The sequence below is a fragment of the Spea bombifrons genome, chromosome 4 (genome assembly GCF_027358695.1).
Source record: "Spea bombifrons isolate aSpeBom1 chromosome 4, aSpeBom1.2.pri, whole genome shotgun sequence".
NCBI lineage: Eukaryota > Metazoa > Chordata > Amphibia > Anura > Pelobatidae > Spea > Spea bombifrons.
Genome location: NC_071090.1, coordinates 51,007,603 through 51,031,134, shown reverse-complemented (window position 1 = coordinate 51,031,134; position 23,532 = coordinate 51,007,603). Strand labels below are relative to the sequence as shown.

At 42.7% G+C, this 23,532-nt stretch overlaps 1 protein-coding gene across 1 annotated transcript in view; it reads left to right on the top strand.

Moving 5' to 3' along the window:
- The window catches only part of PPHLN1 (periphilin 1), a 57,024-nt gene that overhangs the window by 194 nt on the left and 33,298 nt on the right, over positions 1–23,532 (top strand). Inside the window, exons 2-3 of the mRNA XM_053462871.1 lie at positions 1,942–2,094; positions 8,766–8,827. Of these exons, the coding sequence (XP_053318846.1) occupies positions 1,942–2,094; positions 8,766–8,827 (215 nt within the window). The remainder of the gene's footprint in view (positions 1–1,941; positions 2,095–8,765; positions 8,828–23,532) is intronic.

Below are 23,532 nucleotides of genomic sequence, written 5' to 3'. Positions count from 1 at the left end.
ATGTTACAGACCTACGGGAAGAGTTGTGATTACGACACCCCTGGCCTCCCCCACCCATTATAGTCTGCTCCTGAACTCCTGTACACTTAGTATTTATGCTTTCTCTAACATTTTGTATTACTGTATTTGCTCGATTATAAGACAAGTTTTTTTCCAGAAAAAAAAGTTTGAAAAAATCAACCTCATCTTATAATCGAGGTTGGCCTTTAATCAGACCTTAGATCGTCCCCTATGATACCTCCAAATTACAGCATCCTCAGCCGCATCTCCACATGCACCAGGGTCGAATCCCAGCATCTGCATCTTCCGCCGTCGCCGCCTCCGTCTCCACGGCCAAAACACCATCCCCCGCTTCAGCATCCTCAGATGCAGCCGGATCACAGCATCCGCTGGAAGCTCACAACACTACTGTTGCGTGGGTCACGTGGATTGCGCAGTGCTTACCTGACCCTGCTTCGATTTATAAATTATGTGCCATATCCCTGCCTATAATTCTATGCAAATCAGTCCTACCTGCCATTCTGTGACAGCAGGTAGGAATGATTTGAATAGCTGGTTCAATTAGGGGAACATCTTATTGAACTACATTTCCCATGATTCTCAGGGCGTCTTAAGTGTGACTGAGAATCATGGGACATGTTGTTCCTATAGATGTGCTATTCCTATCTGAGCCACTGGCTGGTGAGCAAGAAGAAAAACACTCTACACATGCAGTAAGATATGACCAAAAGAGTGGTTTTGATTTTTCCCAACTAGGGTAATCTTATATTCAGGCATTTCCCCCCCCCCATAAGATCCAAAATTTGAGGGGTCATCTTATAATCGAGCAAATACGGTAATACAAAGTTTAACTTGAGCATGTGTTTCGTTACTATTGGGTCTGCTGCAACCAAGTCCTAAAGAAACAGGTTTGTGGACCCCGCAGCAGAAACCTCTAAAAAGCCTCTGGAGGGATAGACTTTTGAGATTTCTCTATGTAATAACCAAAAAGCAGCAGAGAAATACAAGTGATGCTTGGACTATAAGCGCAATATCTATGTTTCTCTTTCTAGCAATGAATTACGCAATGCAACACCTACAGGGTACCAGTATTGGTGCTAAGCACATTACTGTGAATTAAGTTAGCTTTAAAATCATGTAGTAGCAAAACTGGGGTATTACTCAAGAGATCAATACAAATCTACAGAGTGCCGATAATGAGAGGACATTTAGCCATACTAAACAAAGAAGAACTAATCACTGATACTGCCTCCTAATTTGGACTCATGGATGTATAGTCCAAATGTATGTGCTGGTAGTAGTCATCCCAGAGAATAGACATGACCTCCCCAATTTAGCAGCAGCTGGCTGGAAATGAAGTAACTTGGTACGGCCAAAAGTTTAAGATACAGGAGTTTTCACTGCGCAACATTGCTCTACATGGATAGTCTGTTCTGTATTGATTTTAGCTTCGGATCAAGTTGCAAAAAGAAATGAGGGTTAGTAGAGTAGATAGGACAGGGATTCTAAATGTTTCCCCAGCAAGAATCTGTTAAATATTTTATGAAACACATGACGTGTGTAATGCAATGGTAATGCAAATACCATGTAAAATGCTTAAAACATCAGTTTTATTGACCGTTTTTAGTTCATAGATATCAGCAGCTACGTGTTAATTGATATTCGATATCAATGTTAATTGATATGATATTCACATTTCTTGCAGCACTTGAGCTATTCACCTGAAAGTAAAGTGTTAGGCCGAATCATTGTGGGTGATTCTTAGCTGAGACCAAGGACTGATTAAGATCTGAGTCTTTGCATCAGAAAGAAAATGGGTCAAATGGTTATTATCTGCCATATTCTCTGTTTCTGTGTTTAGTAATGTCTGTTAGTCTGTGTGAATTAACCCCTGTGGTACTTTATGTATTTTATGCCATTGTGTTTCCTGTCTTTATGAAGGGAGACCATCGTAGAGTGGTAAATGTGGTTGGTCATAGAAGGTCAGAGGAGAACTCTTTTCATCATTACGAAGAGTACAGTGATCCTGATTATAGAGATTATGAAGAAGGACATGGGTACCCTGAAAGAAGAGGTGGCTTCCATTATAGAGGTGTACGTGCAACCGGACTTTACTTTCTGTAACTGGCAACATGCTCTCTTCCTTGGAAAGACTGATATTTTGGCCTCCAAAATCCTGTGGCACAGCATTTACCTTTAACGTAACCAGAACTGCATGGCCTCAAAAACATTAAAATTACAACATACAAATAATCTTTTTGCTATTGCATTGTAAAGTAGACTGCGCTCAGATCTTATTAGTGTAAGAAAAAGAGCAAATATTGTATAACGGATGCACAATAGCTAACGTGTCTCAGAAAACAAAATAGTTGCAGGATTTTTTTTTTTATTCCTCTCTGGATTCCTCGCGTCACACAGCAGCTGCTTTGAAAATGTGGAGTAGAGCCCTGGTTTACCATACTGTCCAAAAAAAACTTGCATATATATATATATATATATATATATATATATATATATATATATATATATATATATATATATATATATATATATATATATATATATATATATATATATATATATATATGTGTGTGTGTTTTGTATAGTCATGCTATCCAGGCAGTTTTTAAGTGTGCAAATCTCATGATGTGGCCAGCCTCCATTTTTAAAAATGATTAAGTGTTATAGAATTTTAAGTCAAGACACGGAGGCTCATATTGTGCTTAACCCTTTCTTTACTCCCACACAGCAGCAAAGAAAAAAAACACAACAGTGAATAGAAAAAACAAATAGGAGTGTACATATAATAACCCCTCCCACATAACATGCATCCCATAAAAGGTGACACACATCCCAAGATCCTCCTCTTTCTTTGCTGCTCCCAGACAGCAGATAAGTATACTGGTTTTTATTATTCTGAATTTGCCTGTGCTTACTGTGGTTTGGGCTGCGGTTTTCCCCTTGTGGGATTCCGTGTGGTCTAGCCGTTTTTTGTAAAATCTTTATTATTGTGTAATACTTGTGCTGTGTTTTGCCTTATTTGTTTTATTCTGTTCCCTCGTTGTCTCGGTCCGCTCAGCCGGTAGTGGGTCCTTTCTGGGTGGCTTCGGCCCCCTTCCCTTCCCTCCCCCCCCTTCCCCTTTCGTGCGGTTTTGTTTCTTCGCCGGCGGTTTTTTCTCGCCGGCGACTATTTTACTTGCGGTTTTCTCCGGCTCTCTCTCTCTTCTTCTTCCCCTTCAGCGGTCGCGTGTGCGTCCGTTCGTTCGGGTTTTCTTTCCCGGCATTGTGCTTGAGTCACGGACGTCCTCCTGCTCGTCCGTCCTCGCCTGCCCCTGGCTCCTCCCACGCTGCTTCGCGGGCTTTTCCTTCAGTCCTCAGACGTGTGCTGGATAAGAGCCTCGGGTTGAGAGTCCGGTAGCTGCTGTATCTTTTCACGGTTTGCCTTTCGGTTTTCATACTGAAGGTTTTCTGTTTACCCCTACCGATTGCTTTATCCGTTTTTTCTCTTAAAGGGGCATATCCCTGTTTTTTCCTTTCAGTGTCAATTTGCTGGCTATTGATTCTCTTAGTCTGTTTGCTATGGCTGGTCACCATTCCCCATCAAAAGATTTGTCTGACATTGATTCCTCTCCCAGAGAGGATCATGTTGCTGACTTACCTGCTATTGACCCTTTACAGGAATTAAATTCCTCTGTCTCCATGGCCATTGCTTCTGCAATGTCCTCTATGACCTCGGCCTTGTCAGCCTCTCTGACTCAAGCCATTAAAAAATCGTTACCTGTATCTGTTCAAAATCCAGATCCCCCCTCTGATTCTTCCCATAAACCATCTGGGGGCAAAAAGGTGTCCTTCAAGTCTCACCATACTAATATATGTGCCTCCAGAACCTCTAAGACAGATGATGATTTTGCCATCCATGATAGCGCTCCACCTAAGCGCAAAAGAGCCCCTACCCGCCGGGCAGAACAGGCGAGGAAGTGGAGGAGTGCCAGGGCACTTTCCTCTAGCTCTTCTGGCTCTGATTCAGAAGCTGTTGAGGAGGCTTGGGATTTATCTGACTCCAGTATGGAGGAGCAGTTAACTAATGATTCTACACCACCTTCTGAGGTTGCTGCGCAGGCTAGCTCCTCGCAGACAGGTCCCCTTACGAACACTCAGGACACGGCAGTCCTTGATCAGTTTGGTGAGCCATATTTTGACCCTGAGGAACTCCACCATCCCCGTTCCGCTGAGTGGGTCCCCTCTGACCATGTGGCCCGCTATTTGCAATCCAGGGTACGTAAGCCCTTAAGCAAAAGCTCGCGCAGTAAGCTTCGCGCGGAATGTCCACGGCCTATTATTCCGGGCAAGGTCTGTGACACCCCGGTAGTTGACCCTAAGATGGTCCAATTCTTAGCCAAGTCGGGGTGGAACCCCCGTAAGGGCCTGGAATCAGCCCTTAGGGCCACGCAGGATAAGCTGCTGGATATCTTCGGTCCTCTGACCAAGATGTTCCAAATCATTGAGGAATGGGTGGCCTCTGGTTCCCCTCCAGACCCTGTGGTTCTCCGTGGCTGGATGCAGCGAGCAATATGCATTGCCGGCAACACGAATACTTCCCTCTCGATTGAGCGGCGTAAAGCCATTCTGTTTAAAATCGAACCAAAACTTTCCAATTTGGCCCTCACGGAGATGGGTAGCGAGGCCCAGGGCCTCTTGTTCGGGGACTCCTTTATTAAGGACCTCGGGCGCTATGTCGGGGCCTTCACGGCTCTGGATAAAGCTCAATCCTCTATGAGGAAGGTCTTCAACCCTCGGGTTTCCCCCAGGGCCGGCAGGGGTAGGAGCCGCCTGTCCGGCCGCTCCTTCACGGGCTCGGTTCGCTCGAGTCGAGGCTCCTATTCTGCATTCCACTCTCAGAGACCTCAGTTTCAAGACGCATATTCCGGCAGGCAGCCATTTTTCCCACAACGTGGACGCTCGTGGCGATCCAGAGGTCACCGAGGATCCCAGTTTACTCGCCGTCCATCCGGTAAGTCCGTCTCTATCTCACCGTTTTTCCCGTTATCCTGTCGGGGGCAGACTCACCCATTTTTTGCAGGTCTGGCAAGCGGTCACTTCCGACGCGTGGGTGTTGCAGACGGTCAGGGGTTACGTCATCGAATTGGTCGGTTATCCCCAGATGTCTTCCCTCCCGCGACCTTTTCACTTCTCCCAACTCGATGCAGAGCTGGTAGATGCCGAGATACTTTCCCTGGCCGAGAAGAACGCCATAGAACGGGTTCCCCCGGACACCCCAGGCTTCCTCAGCAATATCTTCCTCGTGCGCAAAAAAGGAGGAGGCCTTCGTCCGGTGATCAACCTCCGACACCTCAACGGTTATGTTCGCTACCGCCACTTCAAGATGGAGGGCATCCATCTACTTCGAGATCTCCTGTTGTCGCAGGACTGGATGGTCAAAATAGATCTCAAGGATGCTTATCTCACGGTTCCGGTGGCAGAGCACTCCAGGAATCTCCTCCATTTTCATTGGCGCAACGTCTCCTGGCGTTTCACTTGTCTCCCTTTTGGGCTGTCGTCAGCTCCTTGGTGCTTCACCAAGCTACTCAAGCCTGTGGTGGCGCTTCTACGGTCTCGGGGCGTTCGTCTGATTATTTACCTCGACGATATGCTTCTCATGGCTCAGGACAAGGAGGTCCTCCACCTGCACACCCAGTGGACTTTGGAGTTGGTCCAACAGTTGGGTTTCCTCATCAACGAGGACAAGTCTCACCTCACCCCGTCCAGACGATTGGAGTTCCTGGGTTTCGTCGTGGACTCCGTGGACAGTGTTCTTCGTCTTCCGGTCTCCAAGATCCACTCCATCAAGAAAGAGATCCGGAGGGTTCTACGTTTGCAGACAGTCTCGCTGCGCCACTTAGCCCGCATCATCGGCCTCCTGGCAGCCTCTATCCAGGCTATCTTTCCGGCTCCTCTACATTACAGGGCTCTTCAACGCCTCAAGATCCACCATCTCCGCGCAGGGGCGTCCTATGCGGATCTTGTCACCTTGGATGCTTCTACCGTAGCGGAGCTACGTTGGTGGTTGGCCAACATGTCCGCCTGGAACGGCAGGGCAATTTTCGGCACTGCTCCGGATCTGTCTATCGATTCGGACGCCAGCCTTCACGGTTGGGGCGCGAGATGTGGCGAGATTTCCACGGGCGGTCCGTGGTCCCAGGTGGAGACGGGTCTCCACATCAATTGCCTGGAGCTCCTGGCGGGCTCGTTTGCCATACGGAGTTTTTCCAAGGATCGCATCAATTCTTGCATCCGCCTGCGCATGGACAACGTTTCGGCAGTGCGCTATATCAATTGTCTGGGGGGCACCCAGTCGGCCATCCTGGCGGATTTGGCCAAGGATCTCTGGTCCTTTTGCTTGGAGCGCAACCTCACGGTGCAGGCGGAGTATATTCCGGGCCTTTCCAATGTAGTGGCGGATTGGAATTCGCGCTACCTCTCAGACGCCAGCGACTGGACCCTGGAGTGGGGGGTGTTCTCCTCTATTATGGAGCTGTGGGGTCCGCTCCGCATCGATCTTTTCGCTTCCCGGTTGAATTCACGTCTCCCTCTCTTTTACAGCTGGCGGCCGGATCCGGACGCGTTGGCCGTGGACGCTTTTCTTCAGGATTGGTCCGGAGGCAGGCATTACGCTTTTCCTCCGTTCGCAATGATCCCCAGGACACTCCTTCAAGTCCGCCGGCAACAGGTCACTCTGGTTCTCGTGGTTCCCTTTTGGCCCTCCCAGGCTTGGTTCCCCAGTCTCCTGGACCTTCTGGTGGAGGTGCCGCGGTTGCTTCATTCTCGCGGGCCTCTTCTTCTGGACCCTGCAGGGGCCCCGCACCCGTTGATTCAGGACGGCAGTCTTTCTCTCCTGGCTTGTTTAGTCTCCGGGTCTCCGGGCAGTCCGCCAGCCTTTCGGTCTCGGCTCAGCGACTCCTGGCCGGAGCGTGGGCTCCAGGTACCCACAAGTCTTATGGTTCAGCCTGGCAGGCTTGGTCTGCTTGGTGCTTGGAACGGGGTCTGGATCCCTTTTCAGCCCCTCTAACTTCCGTTATTCTTTTCCTTACCTCTTTGTTTGATTTGGGGCGCGCATACAGGACGGTCAACCTGTATCGTTCTGCGATTTCGGCGGCTCATGTCGGGTTTGACGGGGTCCCTCTGGGCAAACACCCGTTGATTTGCCGCCTTCTTAAGGGTATTCGGTTTGCGCGGCCGCCTCGTCCCAGGTATTCGTCTACTTGGGATGTGTCTCTGGTTCTGCGCTTCTTTCTCGCTTGGCCCCCAAATTCTGAATTGTCCTTGCGGCAACTGTCCGCTAAGTTGGCTATGTTGTTCTGCCTCATTTCGTGTAAACGCGTCTCTGATGTTAGGGCTCTTGACTGGAATGCTCGCTCCTTTGTGCCTGAGGGGGTGCGTTTCGATATCTCTCGTCGCACTAAGACCTCTATCAAGTCTGTCACTTATCCGGCCTTCCCGGCTAACGCTGCTTTGTGTCCCGTGGGTTGTCTCCGTGAGTATGAAGCGCGCACTTTGGCTTTTCGTTCTGCTCTGGCGCCTCAGCTGTTTCTCTCCTTTCGTTCCCCTCATTCTCCTGTGACGTCGGCAACTTTGTCTCGCTGGATCAGGTGGGTGATGTCCCTTGCTGGTGTTGATGTCTCCAAGTTTGGGGCGCATTCTTCTAGGAGTGCTGCGGCGTCCAAATCCCTGGCTCTGGGTGGCCGCCTGGAGGATATTTTGCGGGCGGCGGATTGGTCCAGAGAATCCACCTTTCGGGACTTTTATTTCAAACCTATTGATCATGTTTTTTCCTCCGTGGTGTCCTAGCTTTAAACTTGCACAATATGAGCCTCCGTGTCTTGACTTAAAATTATTGGATTTTACTAAAATATGACGTAAAGTCATGATTTTATGAAAGACACGGAGGCGAATATTGTTCCCTGCCCGTTTTTTCTTTTCCCCCCCGAGTTTTTTGGTTTTCAGGTGTCTTTGTTCTTTGGGGATTGGTGGTTTTCCCTGGTCTGCTCGGTTTTCTTCTTTTTATCCACAGTTCTGCGGTTGGGATGTTTATTCCTTGTATTGTGTATATTGATATTCGTTTATCTGCCTGCCGCTGTGTCGTTTTTCTGTGCCTATTTTTCATAGTTGTTCTGCATATATGGCCTTTACGCTTTTTTGTTGACTGGATCACTAACTCGTGTCCACTTTTGTTTTTCCTCACCTTTTATTTCAGGTTCATCCTTCTAGTCCTCGCCTACCTGCTGGTGGTTGAATTTCGATGTGGCTGGTCTCCTTTTCCTTCGCCGTTCCGTGGATGGTTTTGGCAGCGGAGTCGGTTCCTGTGTGGCTCACGTTGCCCTGTTGTTGGTTCCGGTTTGGACTATCCGGTCTTCGTCGCAGCTTTGAAAGAGGAGGATCTTGGGATGTGTGTCACCTTTTATGGGATGCATGTTATGTGGGAGGGGTTATTATATGTACACTCCTATTTGTTTTTTCTATTCACTGTTGTGTTTTTTTTCTTTGCTGCTGTGTGGGAGTAAAGAAAGGGTTAAGCACAATATTCGCCTCCGTGTCTTTCATAAAATCATGACTTTACGTCATATTTTAGTAAAATCCAATAATTAAAAACTGCTAAGCTTAGAACTCCAAAGAAACAAGGCCATTGTAAGTTTGTGAACCTACAACAGATCACCAGTCTTTATCTTGGTCCTTTCCTTATCTCTTTCTTGATTTTCCTCTCGTTGCAGGAAGAACCAGGTTACAGATGGCAGCGTGGTGGTCCTTGTTTGAGTCAGCATCCTGAATACAGGTATGCCAAAGAGGACCTGTCATCTGCATTAACCATCACAGTGTATAATTAATTTGGGTAATTGTTTCATGGGCTGTATACAGTAATGCTTCTTATAAATTTAGGCAGCTTTACAAGGCAGAGTGACATGAAAAGAGCAGTTATTTTCCATAACTCGGCTATCCAAAGTAATATGGTTATTAATGTTATTACCAAATGCCTCTGAAACAAGTACATGCATATATATACCGTATTTGCTCGATTATAAGACGAGGTTTTTTTCAGAGCAAATGCTCTGAAAAATACCCCTCGTCTTATAATCGGGGTCGTCTTCTAATCAGACCTCAAATAGAGGTCTGATTAGGAGACTAAGATCCAGATCCCCCGCACCGCTGCAGGGGACCTGGATCCTCCTGTCGTCGCCCCCCCCCCCACTTACCGGTGCTTCCGGAGGTGAAGTTGGCAGCGGGGGTTTGTATGCGTCCGTCGCAAATACCTTCCCCGACTGTCAGAGACCAGAGTTCCAGAGTTCCTGATCTCTGACAGCCGGGGAAGGTATTTGCGACGGACGCATACAAACCCCCGCTGCCAACTCCACCTCCTTCCGGCTGCCGCGGAATGAGATGTCAACCCGCTGCCCCGGCAATACAGCAGGAAATTGGAAGCACCGGTAAGTAAGTAAGTAAGTGTGTGTGTGTGTGTGTGTAGGGCATTTCTGGAATGCCTTACACCCCTATATGCCACTCTGGCACTTAGGGGGTTAAAAGGCATATTATGGGGCAGAGTGGCATATAGGGAGGTATAAGGCATTTCAGGAGGCAGAGTGGCGTTAAGGGGGCATTTAATAGTGCACTCTGCCTCCTGAAATGCCTTATACCTCCCTATATGCCACTCTGCCCCATAATATACCTTTTAACCCCCTAAATGCCAGAGTGGCATATAGGGGTATAAGGCATTTCTGGAGGCAGAGTGCTCTATATAATGCCTTTTAACTCCCTTAATGCCACTCTGCCCCCTGGAATGCCTTATACCTCCCTATATGCCACTCTGCCCCATAATATGCATTTTAACCCCCTAAATGCCAGAATGGGATATAGGGGTATAAGGCATTTCTGGAGGCAGAGTGGCACATAGGGGGTCAAAAGGCATACCATGGGGCACAGTGGCATATAGAGGGTTAAAAGGCATATCATGGGCCACAGTGCCATATTGGTGTGGCAAGCCTGGGGGCAGATGTGCGTAACTGGGGGACAGGTTGGAAAATACAAGAAATAAAAACAAAAAAAAAATATTTTTCTCAATCATAGCTTTTATTAAAAAAATAGTTTACATGAATTAACATTTACTGGTAAAACTTTTTTCCTTTAGGGTCGTCTTATATTCAGGCTTTTTCTTTTTTTCCTAAGTTAATATTCAGATTTTGGGGGGTCGTCTTATAATCAGGGTCGTCTTATAATCGAGCAAATACGGTAGTTCTTATTTATACTATTAAAAAAATTAAAAGAAATAAAAAAACTTAAAAAAAAAAAAATATTAGGTTTAGTGTGGTGGGTGGAAGGGAATTGAGGATAGTATAGGGTTTTAGAAATTGGGTAGGTAGGTAGGCTAGTGTCATAATGGAGCACTGTGTCTTCCTCACTCAGTCTGATGAAGAAGTCACTCTGACTGCATCAGATATTGACCCAATATCTGATGTGTCTAGCTCTGCGTCAGATAATGCGTTAATATCTGACGAGTCAGAGGAAAATGATGATGGCCAGGTTCTACCTGCTAAAGCCAGGCGTGGAGAACCTGAGTGTTGGCGAAAAAAAGCGTATGAAATTATTGCTACGGCTGACTTTGGCAGTGATTGATGGCCAAATGGCTGCATGGAAAATGTCCAAATTCTCTGGTAGACTGCTTTCCAAAAATGTATACTTTTATGGGAACATGTTCTCCTGTGGGACTGCTAAGCTGCTTCATAGATAGCATTGGCTTAGCACACACCGTGATCCAGTATGCCGGCACGTTACAACTTATGCCCTGTAATGTCCAGAAAACCACAAATGTGGGGTATTTCAGTAATCAGGAGAGGCGGCTGAACAACTCAGGCTGGATTTCTCTGCCATAACACATACCCTGTGCCAAAAATCCTCAGCAACACAGTTTTTGTTGGTGAAAAAAGTGCAAGAAAATTATTGCTACGGCTGACTTTGGCAGCCAAATGGCTGCATGGAAAATGTCCAAATGCTCCTGGTGAAATACTCTGGGTTGTCTGCTTTACAGAAGTATATACTTTTAGGGGGGTTGCTAAGAAAGACCCAAACGAAACACAAGTCTACTAAAGCAAAATGTTTCGAATCAATAACGCGCATGGTCTCGTTTGTGCCCTGTAACATCCAGAAAACCACAAAAAAACTAGGCATGTGGGGTATTTCCATAATCAGGAGATGCTGAACAATTGAGGATATATTTTCTCATTCTAAATTTTCAGCTAATCATCTAACTATGGTATCAAAAGAAAGCTCTATCTCTCCTTGAAAAAACAATATATAGTTTACATGGGTACACCATTCACAGGAAAAGAGAATAGTCGCTGAACTGACATAGCGCAAAAATAGCAAGATTGCTCCAGGACTTGAGGTACCAAAAACCCCTGGGAATGAAGAGGTTAAAGGGATGCTTGTATTTCAGTCTTTTTTACTGGAGAAACTTGCCAGTGCTGGCCCTTCAAAACGGACAGTGAAGTAAGAGAGTCAAAGCCCCAGCTCTCCCCTAAACTCTGCTTCTATTTTGTATTGTTTTATATAGCGCCATCAAATTCCATAGTGCTGTACAATGGGTTAATAGCAATCTGAAGATACATTTGCAGTACTTTGTTAAAAGCAAAGGACAGTAAATAAAACGGAAATTGTAAGCACATTTTTTTTTGAATGGTAAAAGGCTTGGTCTGCTTTATTGGCTTCCAAGTATCAAAAACACAACATAAACCCCCAATCTTTATGCCGTAGAACAGTTACGTAAACAGTAGCCGGACTCCTGACTATAATTGGATGGCTTTTTTGTCTATGAACACAACGAAAATATTGTATTTAACTGCTTATTCATTACTAGTTTTTGGGTGAGTGGGATTTTTTTAACTCATTTCACTTATAAAATCCAAGCTACTTAACAGTAACATAGTCTGCAGTTATCATAAAAATGAATAAATTGTTACTGAAGTCCAATAAGATTGTAATAATAATATCTGTACTGTTTTGCATTCAAAGGACATCTAGTGGTCGGTGACAGTTAAAGCAGCATCCCAGCGTTTGCGTAGAAACAGCCACGGAGCTTGTGATTTAATTTAAAATGGTAATTTAACAGTATTTTGGGGCAAAAGACTTCTGGCAGATCTACTGAAGTCACTGCCTTGACTGGATTGGGCATTTAAACCAATGCACATGGAATAAGAGTTTTGCAGTTCCACCCATATTATTTGAATTATTATTTAATTTTTTATGCAGTGACATAATGTAAAACATTGTAGACACAAGCAAACAAGCGAGCCATGTTACTTTAAAAAGTGCCGCCCCTATATGTTTGCATCTGTATGTCACAACCCGTAGCCTGCAATTGTTTCAGGTTTTTAATAAAATGCCAGTTTTGGACTCTTGTATATAATCCTGATTTACCCCCATGTATATGCTTTTGTTCAAGAACGTTAGCTGTGATTAACGGCTATTATATTTGGGCAGGAGGGTGCTTTCTCGACAAAAGTAAGAGATAACATTGTCACCTTTTCAGTGATATTTTCTTTAAATATAGTTGGTTGGGTGTCATTATTGTTTGAGTTATGCCGTGAAAATCAATGTAATTGTGCACCGTAGCGAGTTTGTTGACCGGTTTGTTTAAAAAAATCTTGAGGAGGCAGACAAAGTACATTAGCTGTGTGGGTGTTAAAACCAAAATCTGCTTTATTTATTGAATATTTACAAAGAGAGGCCCAATCTAATGAGAGAGTCCCATCTCAACACATTATTATGAATGCTCACTCCAGCAACTGACGTGAAGTGCACTGCTGACTTGCATAAAGTTTAAATGCTGCATAGTTAGCTTAATAACTAATGCCACGTTTGATGTTGTGTTTTATAATGTAAATATATAATAATAAGAAGGGCTCTGCATCAAAAAGGTCGAGAAATAAAAAAAAAAGGGGAGAATACGATGAGTGGTTTAGCGGCTCCAGATAACACCAGCAAGTGCGTTTCTGATGCTTATCAAAAGGTACAAAGCAGTAATGGTAATATTGGGGTGTGGGCGCTAGACTAAAGAAAATAAAAATGCAAACAATGAATACAATTAGGTATATGCATATAAACATATAAAAATACTGGTGGTAATAGTTAAATATCACTGCTAGTTCCAGGAGCGATTAATATTGAAGATATTGGATGCTGTGCATCTAACACGTTTCGCCGTTATGGCTTCTTCAGAGGTAAATGGCAAATATTCCACCCTGTTTAACCCCTTAAGGACAATAGGGGTTTTTACTCGATATCGAGGCATGTCAGCAACACAGTTTATGCTTAGGAAGCGATTCATATCGCTTCCTAAGCAGTTTTAGCCGGGCGCCGCCGCGATCTTTGATAATTGATGCGGCGGCGGACATTTTTCTTCCGGGGAGGGCTGCCGGGGGCTGCCCTCCCCGGATCCACGGTCAGCCTCACTTGTGAGGCTTCCGTGGATGCTGCAAAGCCGCCGATCGCGGCGAAAACGCCGCGATCGCGGCGCTGCAGCTATTTAACGGCAGCCCGTACATGTACGGGCATTGTCGTTAACCCGTTGCACGGCAACCCCGTACATGTACGGGGATTGTCGTTAAGGGGTTAAACGTACAGGTTTTGTATATGGCAAAGAATTCCACTTGTGGTTGTGATCACGCAAATAAGATGAATGAAAATGTAACTCCTTCGGGTTCCAAAAGACAGGAGAATTACTTGATCCTGTATTGCAGATTGGATACACCGTAAGAATAAGCGGCTCGTGTCGTGATGTGTGAATAAGTTTAAAATAAGTCACACATTGAATTCCTGTCCAGTTTAAGAGGTTAATGCGTGCTGATTGAGACAAAAGTTGGTATTTTGGGAATGGGTGGCATAAAGTGGTTCTGCACAACATTGTTCTGAATTTGCTCTGCCTCTGTGCAAAGAAAGAAGAAGAAAAAAAAAAGCAATTGAATGTAACATTTTCTTTATGCAGTTTTCCCATTAAAAGCCATCTATTTGATTATTTTATTTGAGGTGGAATAACTCTGAGCAGATATTGCACACAAGTGACAATACATTTTCAGTCTTAACACCAATGTAAAGGTTGGCCGATTTCTTGGCTACCACAACAATATTATTGTTTGCCAAATACCGCTTTCTTTGAATCAAAAAATGACCATTTAAATACAAAGGATGTCTAATCATTGCATAGTAGCCCAGTGTCATCAATTCAGACTAGGCATTGCTTGAGAAAAATAGAATTTTACGTTGGATAAGAATTCCTGCCATTAAGACACGCATCAGAATTAGTTCTTGGTCTTGTCTTAGATTTAACATAACCTTAAATTCTTGTCCTCACATTTTCTATCCTTTGAAATATACTATACTTCTGGCCTGTACTTTTAGGTACATTTATACATTTAAATCTTTCTCTCACTCTCCCCCCCTGTCCAGGCTATGCTTAGTCTTTCCTGATTATTTTTATCGTGCACAAAAATCACCATTTTAGTAGCTCTTTTGTGATCTCCCTCCAGTATGTCTGGATCCCTCCTGAGGTGGGGGTCTAAAGAACTGTACGTAATAGGACAGATGGAGTAATGAGATATGCCAGCAGGGGGCAGGAGAGAGCTAATAATGGCACGAAAAAGTCTTGAATAAATTACAAACAGGGACACTGTCTAGCTTAGTATATAAAATCCTCTATACGGCAAGCACGTGTTAAGTGTGCCGTAATAGTCCTTTACCAATTTTATGTTATTAAATCATAAAACTATTCTCATCTAAATGTTTCAGTGCCATTAGCTAGCAAACCCCAGCAAATTTGCTGGACATTTTGCCCGTGTATTCAAACATGCTAAAAACATTGGCAGCTCAGAGGAGTTTTTTCATAATCAAACTATCCCTGGTTTGGATCTAAACTTTTTTTTTTTTGCCAACCATGTCGGTCCGCACACAAAGGGTTAAGCATGGCATTGGTTATAAAATATTCTACTATCTCTTTATAAGATTTCCAGTTGAGGTTTCACTGTAATCCTTTCAGCTCCCCAGCCTTTGCAATCTTTTACTATTTCTGAATGCGGACACACTTGCCTGAGCTTTGTCTTATAGATATAATTGTGCTGACGCTGCCAAACCAATCACAAAAGACCAAAAAAAAAAAGGCATAAAGAGAAGATAAAATACAAATATATCACATCACTGCTCCTTTAAGGACACACCGCACGTGCCAAGAGCGATGGACTGGCACAAAAAGTTCAGCATCACTCACGGTTCTCCTTCCTCTCCATGCACTTTGGGTCTAATCTATATGTATGTGAATATGGGGCAGGCAGCTCTTAAAGCACATTTCTATGTATAAATATATATGAAAAGGATGAGTCTCTGTATTTCCTTAGCGTGCCGTGGAAGTATAAGTTATTGTTATATGCCATTAGTATGTTTCATTTAGATGGCCTGCCTGAAGATGTATATTTTGATAGCCTGAATTCAGGCCTTGTGCAGCTTTTGGAATGTGCTTTTTTTTCCCTTGCAGTGTAAGGTGATCTTTGTCTTTAAAGGCAGAGACTTGGCCGAGCAGATTTATGGAACGGTTTTAAAAGTGTTCACAAGCACTCTGTGTTCGGCTGGAGTGTGCGGCATTTCCTTTGGGACACCGTACAAGAGTCTCTTTAAATGTATTTTTTATTAATATTAGCCACAGATGGACTGAAAAGAAGAAGAAAAAAAAAAGCCATTAAGGATGATTGAAACTGGGAACTTTAATGAAAAGCTCGATTGGCATTGATATTTGGTTTGCTACGTATTATGTTGAGCACGGTCATTGGGGAGGACTAGATTATTTTTTTTTTATGCAGATGGATTAAAAGAAATGTCGATAAATCCTAAACTTTTTCTTGGATGTAGCACTGCTGGTCAGCATTCATTTTCTAGGCAATGCAAAGGGTCGGCCTGGCATCTCCGCGCAGATCCAGTATGCACATCCTAAAAAGGAAACACAGACTTTTTATTTAGATTGCTTGGCATTTGAGGTTCTACAGTCTTCCTTGTTTAACAATAGCTTGCATTGTTAAAATATATATCTTTAGCTCATTGAATGTTTTGCTTCCACAAGATGTTTGATCTCATTCAAATTATGTTCGTATTTAACTTCTCACCAAGGCTTACAAACTAGGGCTGCTCTTGGAGGATGGGTCGGGGTGATCCATTCCCATCCCAAATGGCTACTCTATTCCCCATGGTTCCCATAAAGGCTTCCCCGCTTTTACATGCCGTACCTCACAGGCATCAATTTTTTTTGTCCGGTAAAGCAGGGGCTGGGCATTGGCTACAGGAAATTCTCCAGAATTCAGTTTATTATTAATAACTTTTATATGGCACCAACAATTCATGTGGCATTGTTCCATATATAGACACATGACATATTTACACATTTGGTAGAACTTACTTTTTTGGTAAAATAATAATTCCAGCTCCTGTACCCTCACTTTAGCACTGCATCATGTCTCTAATTAACACAAGTTTTGGGCTGTTGCCCCTGCCCTTTCTATGAACAAGACCCCTCTGCCAAGCCTGCCTGACAGGTCTCCACTGTACTTATTGCTGAGATTTTCTGCAGATTTTACTAATTTGGATATTTCATTTATCCCGCTTGATATTGATGGTGCTTAAAGATATGATTCATCAAACCTTGGGTGCCAAGATGCCCTGGGTCACACTGTGATTCTCATTCTGCCCTCACTGTACCATGCAGTTAGCACTGTACCGGCTGTTGCAAGGAACCTCTGGCGTAATGAAACCCAAATATGCATGGTTTCCTCTGATTTGTATCTTCTTAATGTGTTTTAAGCACCAGTAAATTACTGGCCCACTTGGTTTAGCTTCCACCGTAGGTCAAGAGTTATCTCCTCTGTAAGCAATGTTACTGCATTGGGTCAAACTTTAAAAAGGGCTTTCAGTTTCTATTGCAACCTTTGCTTGCCCCGGTGTTTGGGCATTCAGTAGTACTAGGAATAATATTTTTAACATGTTTTATTTGAAGGTATTAAATTCAACACAAAAAAGTGAAACAGAACCTGTGAAATGTTACTATACATTCAATATACTTTTTTCTAAGTATATTAGCCTCCAATCCCACAACCTAGGGCTATATGACTGCTTAAAGGGTTCATTTTATCCCCACTTTATCAACTAATTATAAGCTTCTACACAATGTGGGATGTTGGTCAAACCATGATTAATAGGGAATTTGTGGGTATATCGGCTGCAATCTTGGTTTAATTAGACTTCCAGTTCACGTGCCCTCACCCACAACATTAGATTTTTTAACTAGCTTATGTTCACATCAACTCACAAGCGACGCAAATGTTAACAGGGTGTTTAATGCATTGCAGCATGCAGGCTCTGTTGTTGCGTGTCTTGTTACCTGAGTATTAGCCCTTAGCAAACAGTCTTGTTTGCGATTAACACTGCATAGCTGTAAAGCACTGTAAAGCAAACCAATAAGGTAATAAGCTGTGTATGTATCAAGGAAAAACAGGCTAATATATTCCAACTAACCGTTTTCTTTATTCTAGAATGAACCTGAATCAAAGTATGGCTCAGAAATATATTGTGTGCCATTTCATATTGACATCTGCTTCTACATTGAATAGCTATTTGTAGAACCTGATTGTGAAGCTGGTAAATGAATCATATTAACCCTTTTTTGCCATGTGACACACGGTCTCATATGTTGCAGGGATTTTGCAAAAAAAAAAAAAAGGTAAAGAAATAATTTTTAAAAATCCAATGAAAAAGGTTTTATAGGTCTGAGTGGTTAAGGTCTTCAAGGAGAAATGTTCTTGTGTATATTTCCACGAGGCATTTGAAGACAGAAGGGGATTTGCTCTGTTGGACCTCCGGTATGGTTCTGATTTGAGAGAATGGCTGTTGATGAATATTCCCAGCGCATTTAGGCTTATATTTGTCATTTCTTGTGTATTACTGTATACAACCATCGGTGATGAAACAAAGCAATTATTATACTTGCACGTTATAGAATGCATTCCATACTTCCGGGGTTGTGCTGTGAGATTATTTGTATACCCGCATAAATTGGCTTTTCTTATTCTTTGTTTAATCGCTGGCCATATGAAAGAAATTCCCAAGGTACACAGTGCCTACAAAGTTTAGCTTGGCATGGGGGATTTTTTCCCCCCAGCCAGAGTAACTTGAAAAACATTCATTCCAGTGCATAGTTTGTTTTTGTTTTACAAAGTAAATCCTACAACTCTGTTATTGTATTTCACCACTGTAGGTAATTAAAAGATGAAAGAAGGATGGGTCTTGTTCTGTTTATTCTCCATGTGACTGAAAAAGTCATTCAAGATCCCAAGTGTTGTTCAGCCTTGTCAGTTGTCGAGATATAATGTAGAGCTGATGGACCTGGCAGCTTTGGGGTATTGAGCTTTTGCTACAGAGAGTTTATTTCATTGACAATGGTCTTATCAATCATTCCTTTCTCATATCTATCCGATAGCTTATTGTTGTCCCTGTTAGATCATCCTTTTCCTTCATCAACCTCATACCTGAAATATATATGAACAGCTGTGAAAACATTCATCTGTTTATTGCGCAATAACTACTGTGAACTTAACTGAATTAAATGCTGCCAGCCCATTCCTAAACATTGATCAATTGCCCCAAATATTGCCTGTTTTCTGTTCCTGTTGTGTCTTGGGTGTTATGTATGGCATCTGGATTGAGTAGGTAATTAGTTAAAAGAATGACAAAGCAAAATCCTTGACCAGTTAGAAATGAGTGTACAATCCATTAGAAGCGAGTGTCATTTTAATAGGGCCGTGATGGCTTGATAGGTCACAATATGTGCGTAGATTGTTAAAGGGGAACTTACCATTGTGGCATTTAACAAAACAACATTTCTCTGTTTAAAACTACTCATAGCTTATGTTTTATTGCTCAATATGAATTATCTTTGGAAATATCTAGTGTAAAAGCTCTGAAGTAAGAGAGCGTGTCGTGGAGACGGAATTGATGGCATCTTTAATCAGAGCCAACATTATCTATTCAATTTCCTGTCCCTTCTCATCCAACCGTACAACCTGAACTGATAATCTGCTACTACATGTTAATAGGGAATAATCACACAGCCCCTGTGTAAAAGAAGTTAACATCCACGCTTATGATGGTGAAAGGTATTTGAGTTTTCAGAAACTTCTTCGAATCTACTTTGTATGGTCTCCAGTACTTTTACTGCATGCAATTTGCACGTGCATTTTTTATTTATTGGTGATGTCTATATTTAACTCGGGAAGCTCAGTGGCATCCTAATTAAAGTCACTAAAGCAGCAACAGCCAATGAAATCTATGCTAGCAAAACTTTGGTGTTCAGATAGCATCGATGGGATTTGCTGGTGCCGCTTACATTTGTTTTAATGGCGGCTCTGCTGAGCATGTGCTAGAAGCATACTGATGTATGTTTCCTGTTTTTAGTAGAGTCAGCTGAGGGAGGAGTTAATTGAGATAGAAGTTTCCATTTCTGAACCAGTTTGCTTGGGGTAATATGTACTGTAATGCTTCTCGGCCTTTTGGCTAAGATCGAGTACCTGTGAGAGAGGGAAAGCTTGATCCTCTGTCCTTAGGCCTGGGAAAGCATGAAGCCCCGAGGTTGTATTAGGTCCCCAGTCTCTGGTCCAGGACTGGGCGCTGTGCACAGGGTGAATGTGTGAGCTTAAGCGCACTTCACTTTACTTCACATGCCGGTAAGCACCTTTTGCACCTCGGACCCCTCCATGCACTTTTTATTTTTGTATGCACTGGCCCCAGCCTTTTGGCTAGGTGTGCGGTGCATAGTAGATACATTTTTTTATCACACCAGCCGAAGGGTGGTGATACATTGTTTCACACGATATGCACTGTTTTTTGCACAGAGCACGTATGCTGAGTTTTTCAGTGGTCCCAACCCTTGCAGGTAAGGACCAAGAAGACCTGGCCTTATGGCCAGGGAGGGAAAGAAGGGGACCTGGTGGCCTTATGGCACCTGGCATTTTTTCATTTTTTTTCACAGCAAAGCACTGACCTCGGGGATTCAATAAAAAATATGTACTGCAGTCAATTGGAAATTAACTCCAGTTTGTGTGTAACAAGAAAATAAGACTGGGTGCTCCTTTAAACAAAAATGTTTAAACGTCACAATGTAGGGTCTGGTAAAAATTTGTGAGAAACTGCATTTTATTGGACACTGTTGGGTTAGGATGATTACATAACTTACACTGGTAGTGAATATAGTACCAGTAGTCGTTATGCCTAACCTTGGTATAGTTTCTGTTTCTGATGTGAGACTTAAGAATACACACCTATAGGAGCTCTGTGGGTGTCCGTGGCATAGCAAATGCAGTATGTTGTCCCTCCTGTTAGCACAAATTATTTAGTTTCTGTCAATTAACACATTCGCTTGAGCAGGCAGTCTTAATAATCCTGCCCGCCAATCCCACAATAAGAACTTCACTTTGACGTAAACTGATGGGACAAACTTTAGTAAACATAATTCCAGTAACATGTCTGCAGATTTCTATAGGAAGCACATTTCCACCACTAGATGGCAGTGTAAGTGGAGAGGGCTTTTATAGTAGCCTCTATGGCTCTATTGGCTTTAGTTGCTTGGTTGCAAAACAAGAACACAAGAATTCCTTACTAGCCCTTGACTTAGGTAACTGTATGATCATTTTCAATGCTATCTGTGTTTATTGAATAGATACACAAAGGGAGTTATTCATTAAAACGAGAGTTGACAGGAGAATTAACCATGCAATATAAAGAGTCAACCCTGGCTTATTTCTCTGAAGGAAGCTTGAGCTGCCCCCTTTATAAGGAATAGTTCAATCAGTGAGCTGATCCATGATCATTGATCCACTGATTTAAATATGGTTTATATGGGGCCATCCAATCTATTCTTGGAGAAGAAACTCATGAGATTGGCCTTTTATAACATATGGTGAAGTCAAGGTAATACAATTGCCACCCGCCTCTTTTGTGGATTAACCCCAAATATATATCCATTATCGTGTATAATGTGAATAACGTTTTAATTTGCAAGTTTTTGACGTATGCATTCGGTAAGCTTAAGACTGATATCTGAGACAACTTTGTAGTTTTCTCTCCCCCCCCCCATCTTCTTGCTTTATATAACTCACAAGAAGTCACATGCCTTGAGTGATGACTTCCAGTGTTGAGAGGTTAAAGATAAAGGTTGTGCTATATGATGGTAACTTATCATACTGAGTCTATTTTCTTCTGCATGGTAACTAATGCAGAGTCAGCGAAAAAGGAGTGTTTAGTTTTGAGATGGCTGTAAAGTCACAAAAAATGTGAACATGAAAACACAGTCAGCAACGCAGAGCACAAATAAAATGGGATCCAACTGTCCGCTCTTATCTAAAATGTAATCTTAGCAAGCCATGGGACCTGGGATTAGTAATGTGGCTACTGATTACGTATGTAAGGTTACAGGACGGTAGATGATTGCCAGATAGGAACTAAAAAAGGCAAATAGTCTTTTAAATGTGTAATCCTAGTTTAGCAACACATACTTAGCAGATCAGTAATGGAAAACCGGTGAGCTGTGTGACGGCACCTTTACCATTCTCAGCAGATACACAAACACAGGCTTGATTGCGTTTTAGATTTAGAGTTGAAATATTCCAACAACAACAAACACAATATATGCAATTCAGATGGGTCCAGCACTGACAGGATGCAACATCGTTTCCACGTGGTCAAGAGTGTATGAGGTTTATCACTTTCCCCCCCCTAAATTATTTATTGGTTTATGTAGGGCTATCATATTAAGCAGCACTGCACAACGGATAAACAGAACATAACCGCTAATTGCATCAAATAACAGTTTGGAAATAAGGGGACAAAAGTTTAGGAATGCACAGCTCTTATTGATTAATTTAATGGGTTTTTTTTTTTTTTTTTTTAGCTGTAACATAGCAAGGCAGTTTGTGAATTCTTCCAATTCCCCGTGATCCTTCACATGAGATTCTTAGAGATGCTTTAATGCGAGGGAATTTTGCATTAGAGCATTTAAACATGTGACTGGGCAGAGAAATGGGAGCACGGTTTTACATAGATGGATACGGTTGTGTGCCGATTATTTCAGCGTATAGGACATTTATACAGGGGTTTATTGCTTTAGTAGCAAGTGGATGTTATTAAACAAGCCTATATGTTGGCATCTAACTGGGCAGGGGATAGATGTACGTATAGATGTATATAGCAAAGGACATAGACTCCATGAACTGCCGAAGAAGTTGGTGTCAGATGGATAGAATTAAATAAGACAATATAAAAAAAATTATATAGTAGGTTTAAACGACCAGAGCCTTCCTTGTATTTGTTTAAATTTGAACTGCGGAAACTTTGCTCACGTGAATTACCGATGATTATCGTGTAGTTGTACATAATACATTATCTATGAGATGTTGGCTGGCATTAGCTAATTATTTTGGTGAATAAAATGACACCTTAATAAGTACACTTACCTTCCGAAAACAGCTGGCACATCATTAACTGTATAGTACAATAAATCACACAGGAGTTTTTCCGCCCCTATATGGAGCTGCTGCCATTGCTCAGACTTTGAAATGTGTTTGCTTAAAAGCTGTTCACATAACCCAGCGATTGCTCGCGTAAAAGCCATACAATGGATTAAACCACATTGCCCTATTATGTCAACTAATAAGGCTGACTACAGCATCCCTAGTTTAAATACTATAAACCTCCTCATGGTAATAAAACTTTGTGAGGGCCAATTGACATATGAAGTCTGCCCTTTGTTTGCTGCATGCCCTGAGTTCATTTAAAGGTCATCCTATCCAGGTGCATTTTATTTTTGCCTTAAAAGTGTGATATTGTGGAACAATGAACATTCATTTAGCTAAGGCCTTTTTAATAGTGATTTATTTTGTCCAGAAAATATTGTATTCTATGATGTTAAGTGTGTGGGACGTCAGATGAAAACCCTGAGCTGTTTCTATCCAGGTGACAGAAGGAGTTGGTTTAGTATAACATTCAGATACTTGGATCACCATGATAGTTGTAAAAATATTAATAGTTTGAGTCCCCTTGAGCCTCACCCCTATTAGAGGCAGCGTTTTAAATGATTCAATGCCTTATGTACATCTCTACCATATGTAGTAAGACGAGAAGTGGCGCAAAGTTGCCATCTTCTGGTTGTCAAAACTTAGTGGCCTTGGGGTATGCGGTACCAGAAGCTAGCATTTCCTTAGAGATCATACTTTGCGTTTTAGCTGGTATCTCAAGCATGTTGGATGTTTTCTAAAGGAGAATCAGGACAGCTGCTCTCTGGAAGTTTTGTGTGGTTTAGGTTCTTAAAGGCTATAAGAAATGTGAACTTCATATATGTCTATAGCTTATGCCTTTTATTCATTTTCTTTTAAGTTGTCTGTGGTCTATGAAGACTGGATAGGCACTCTC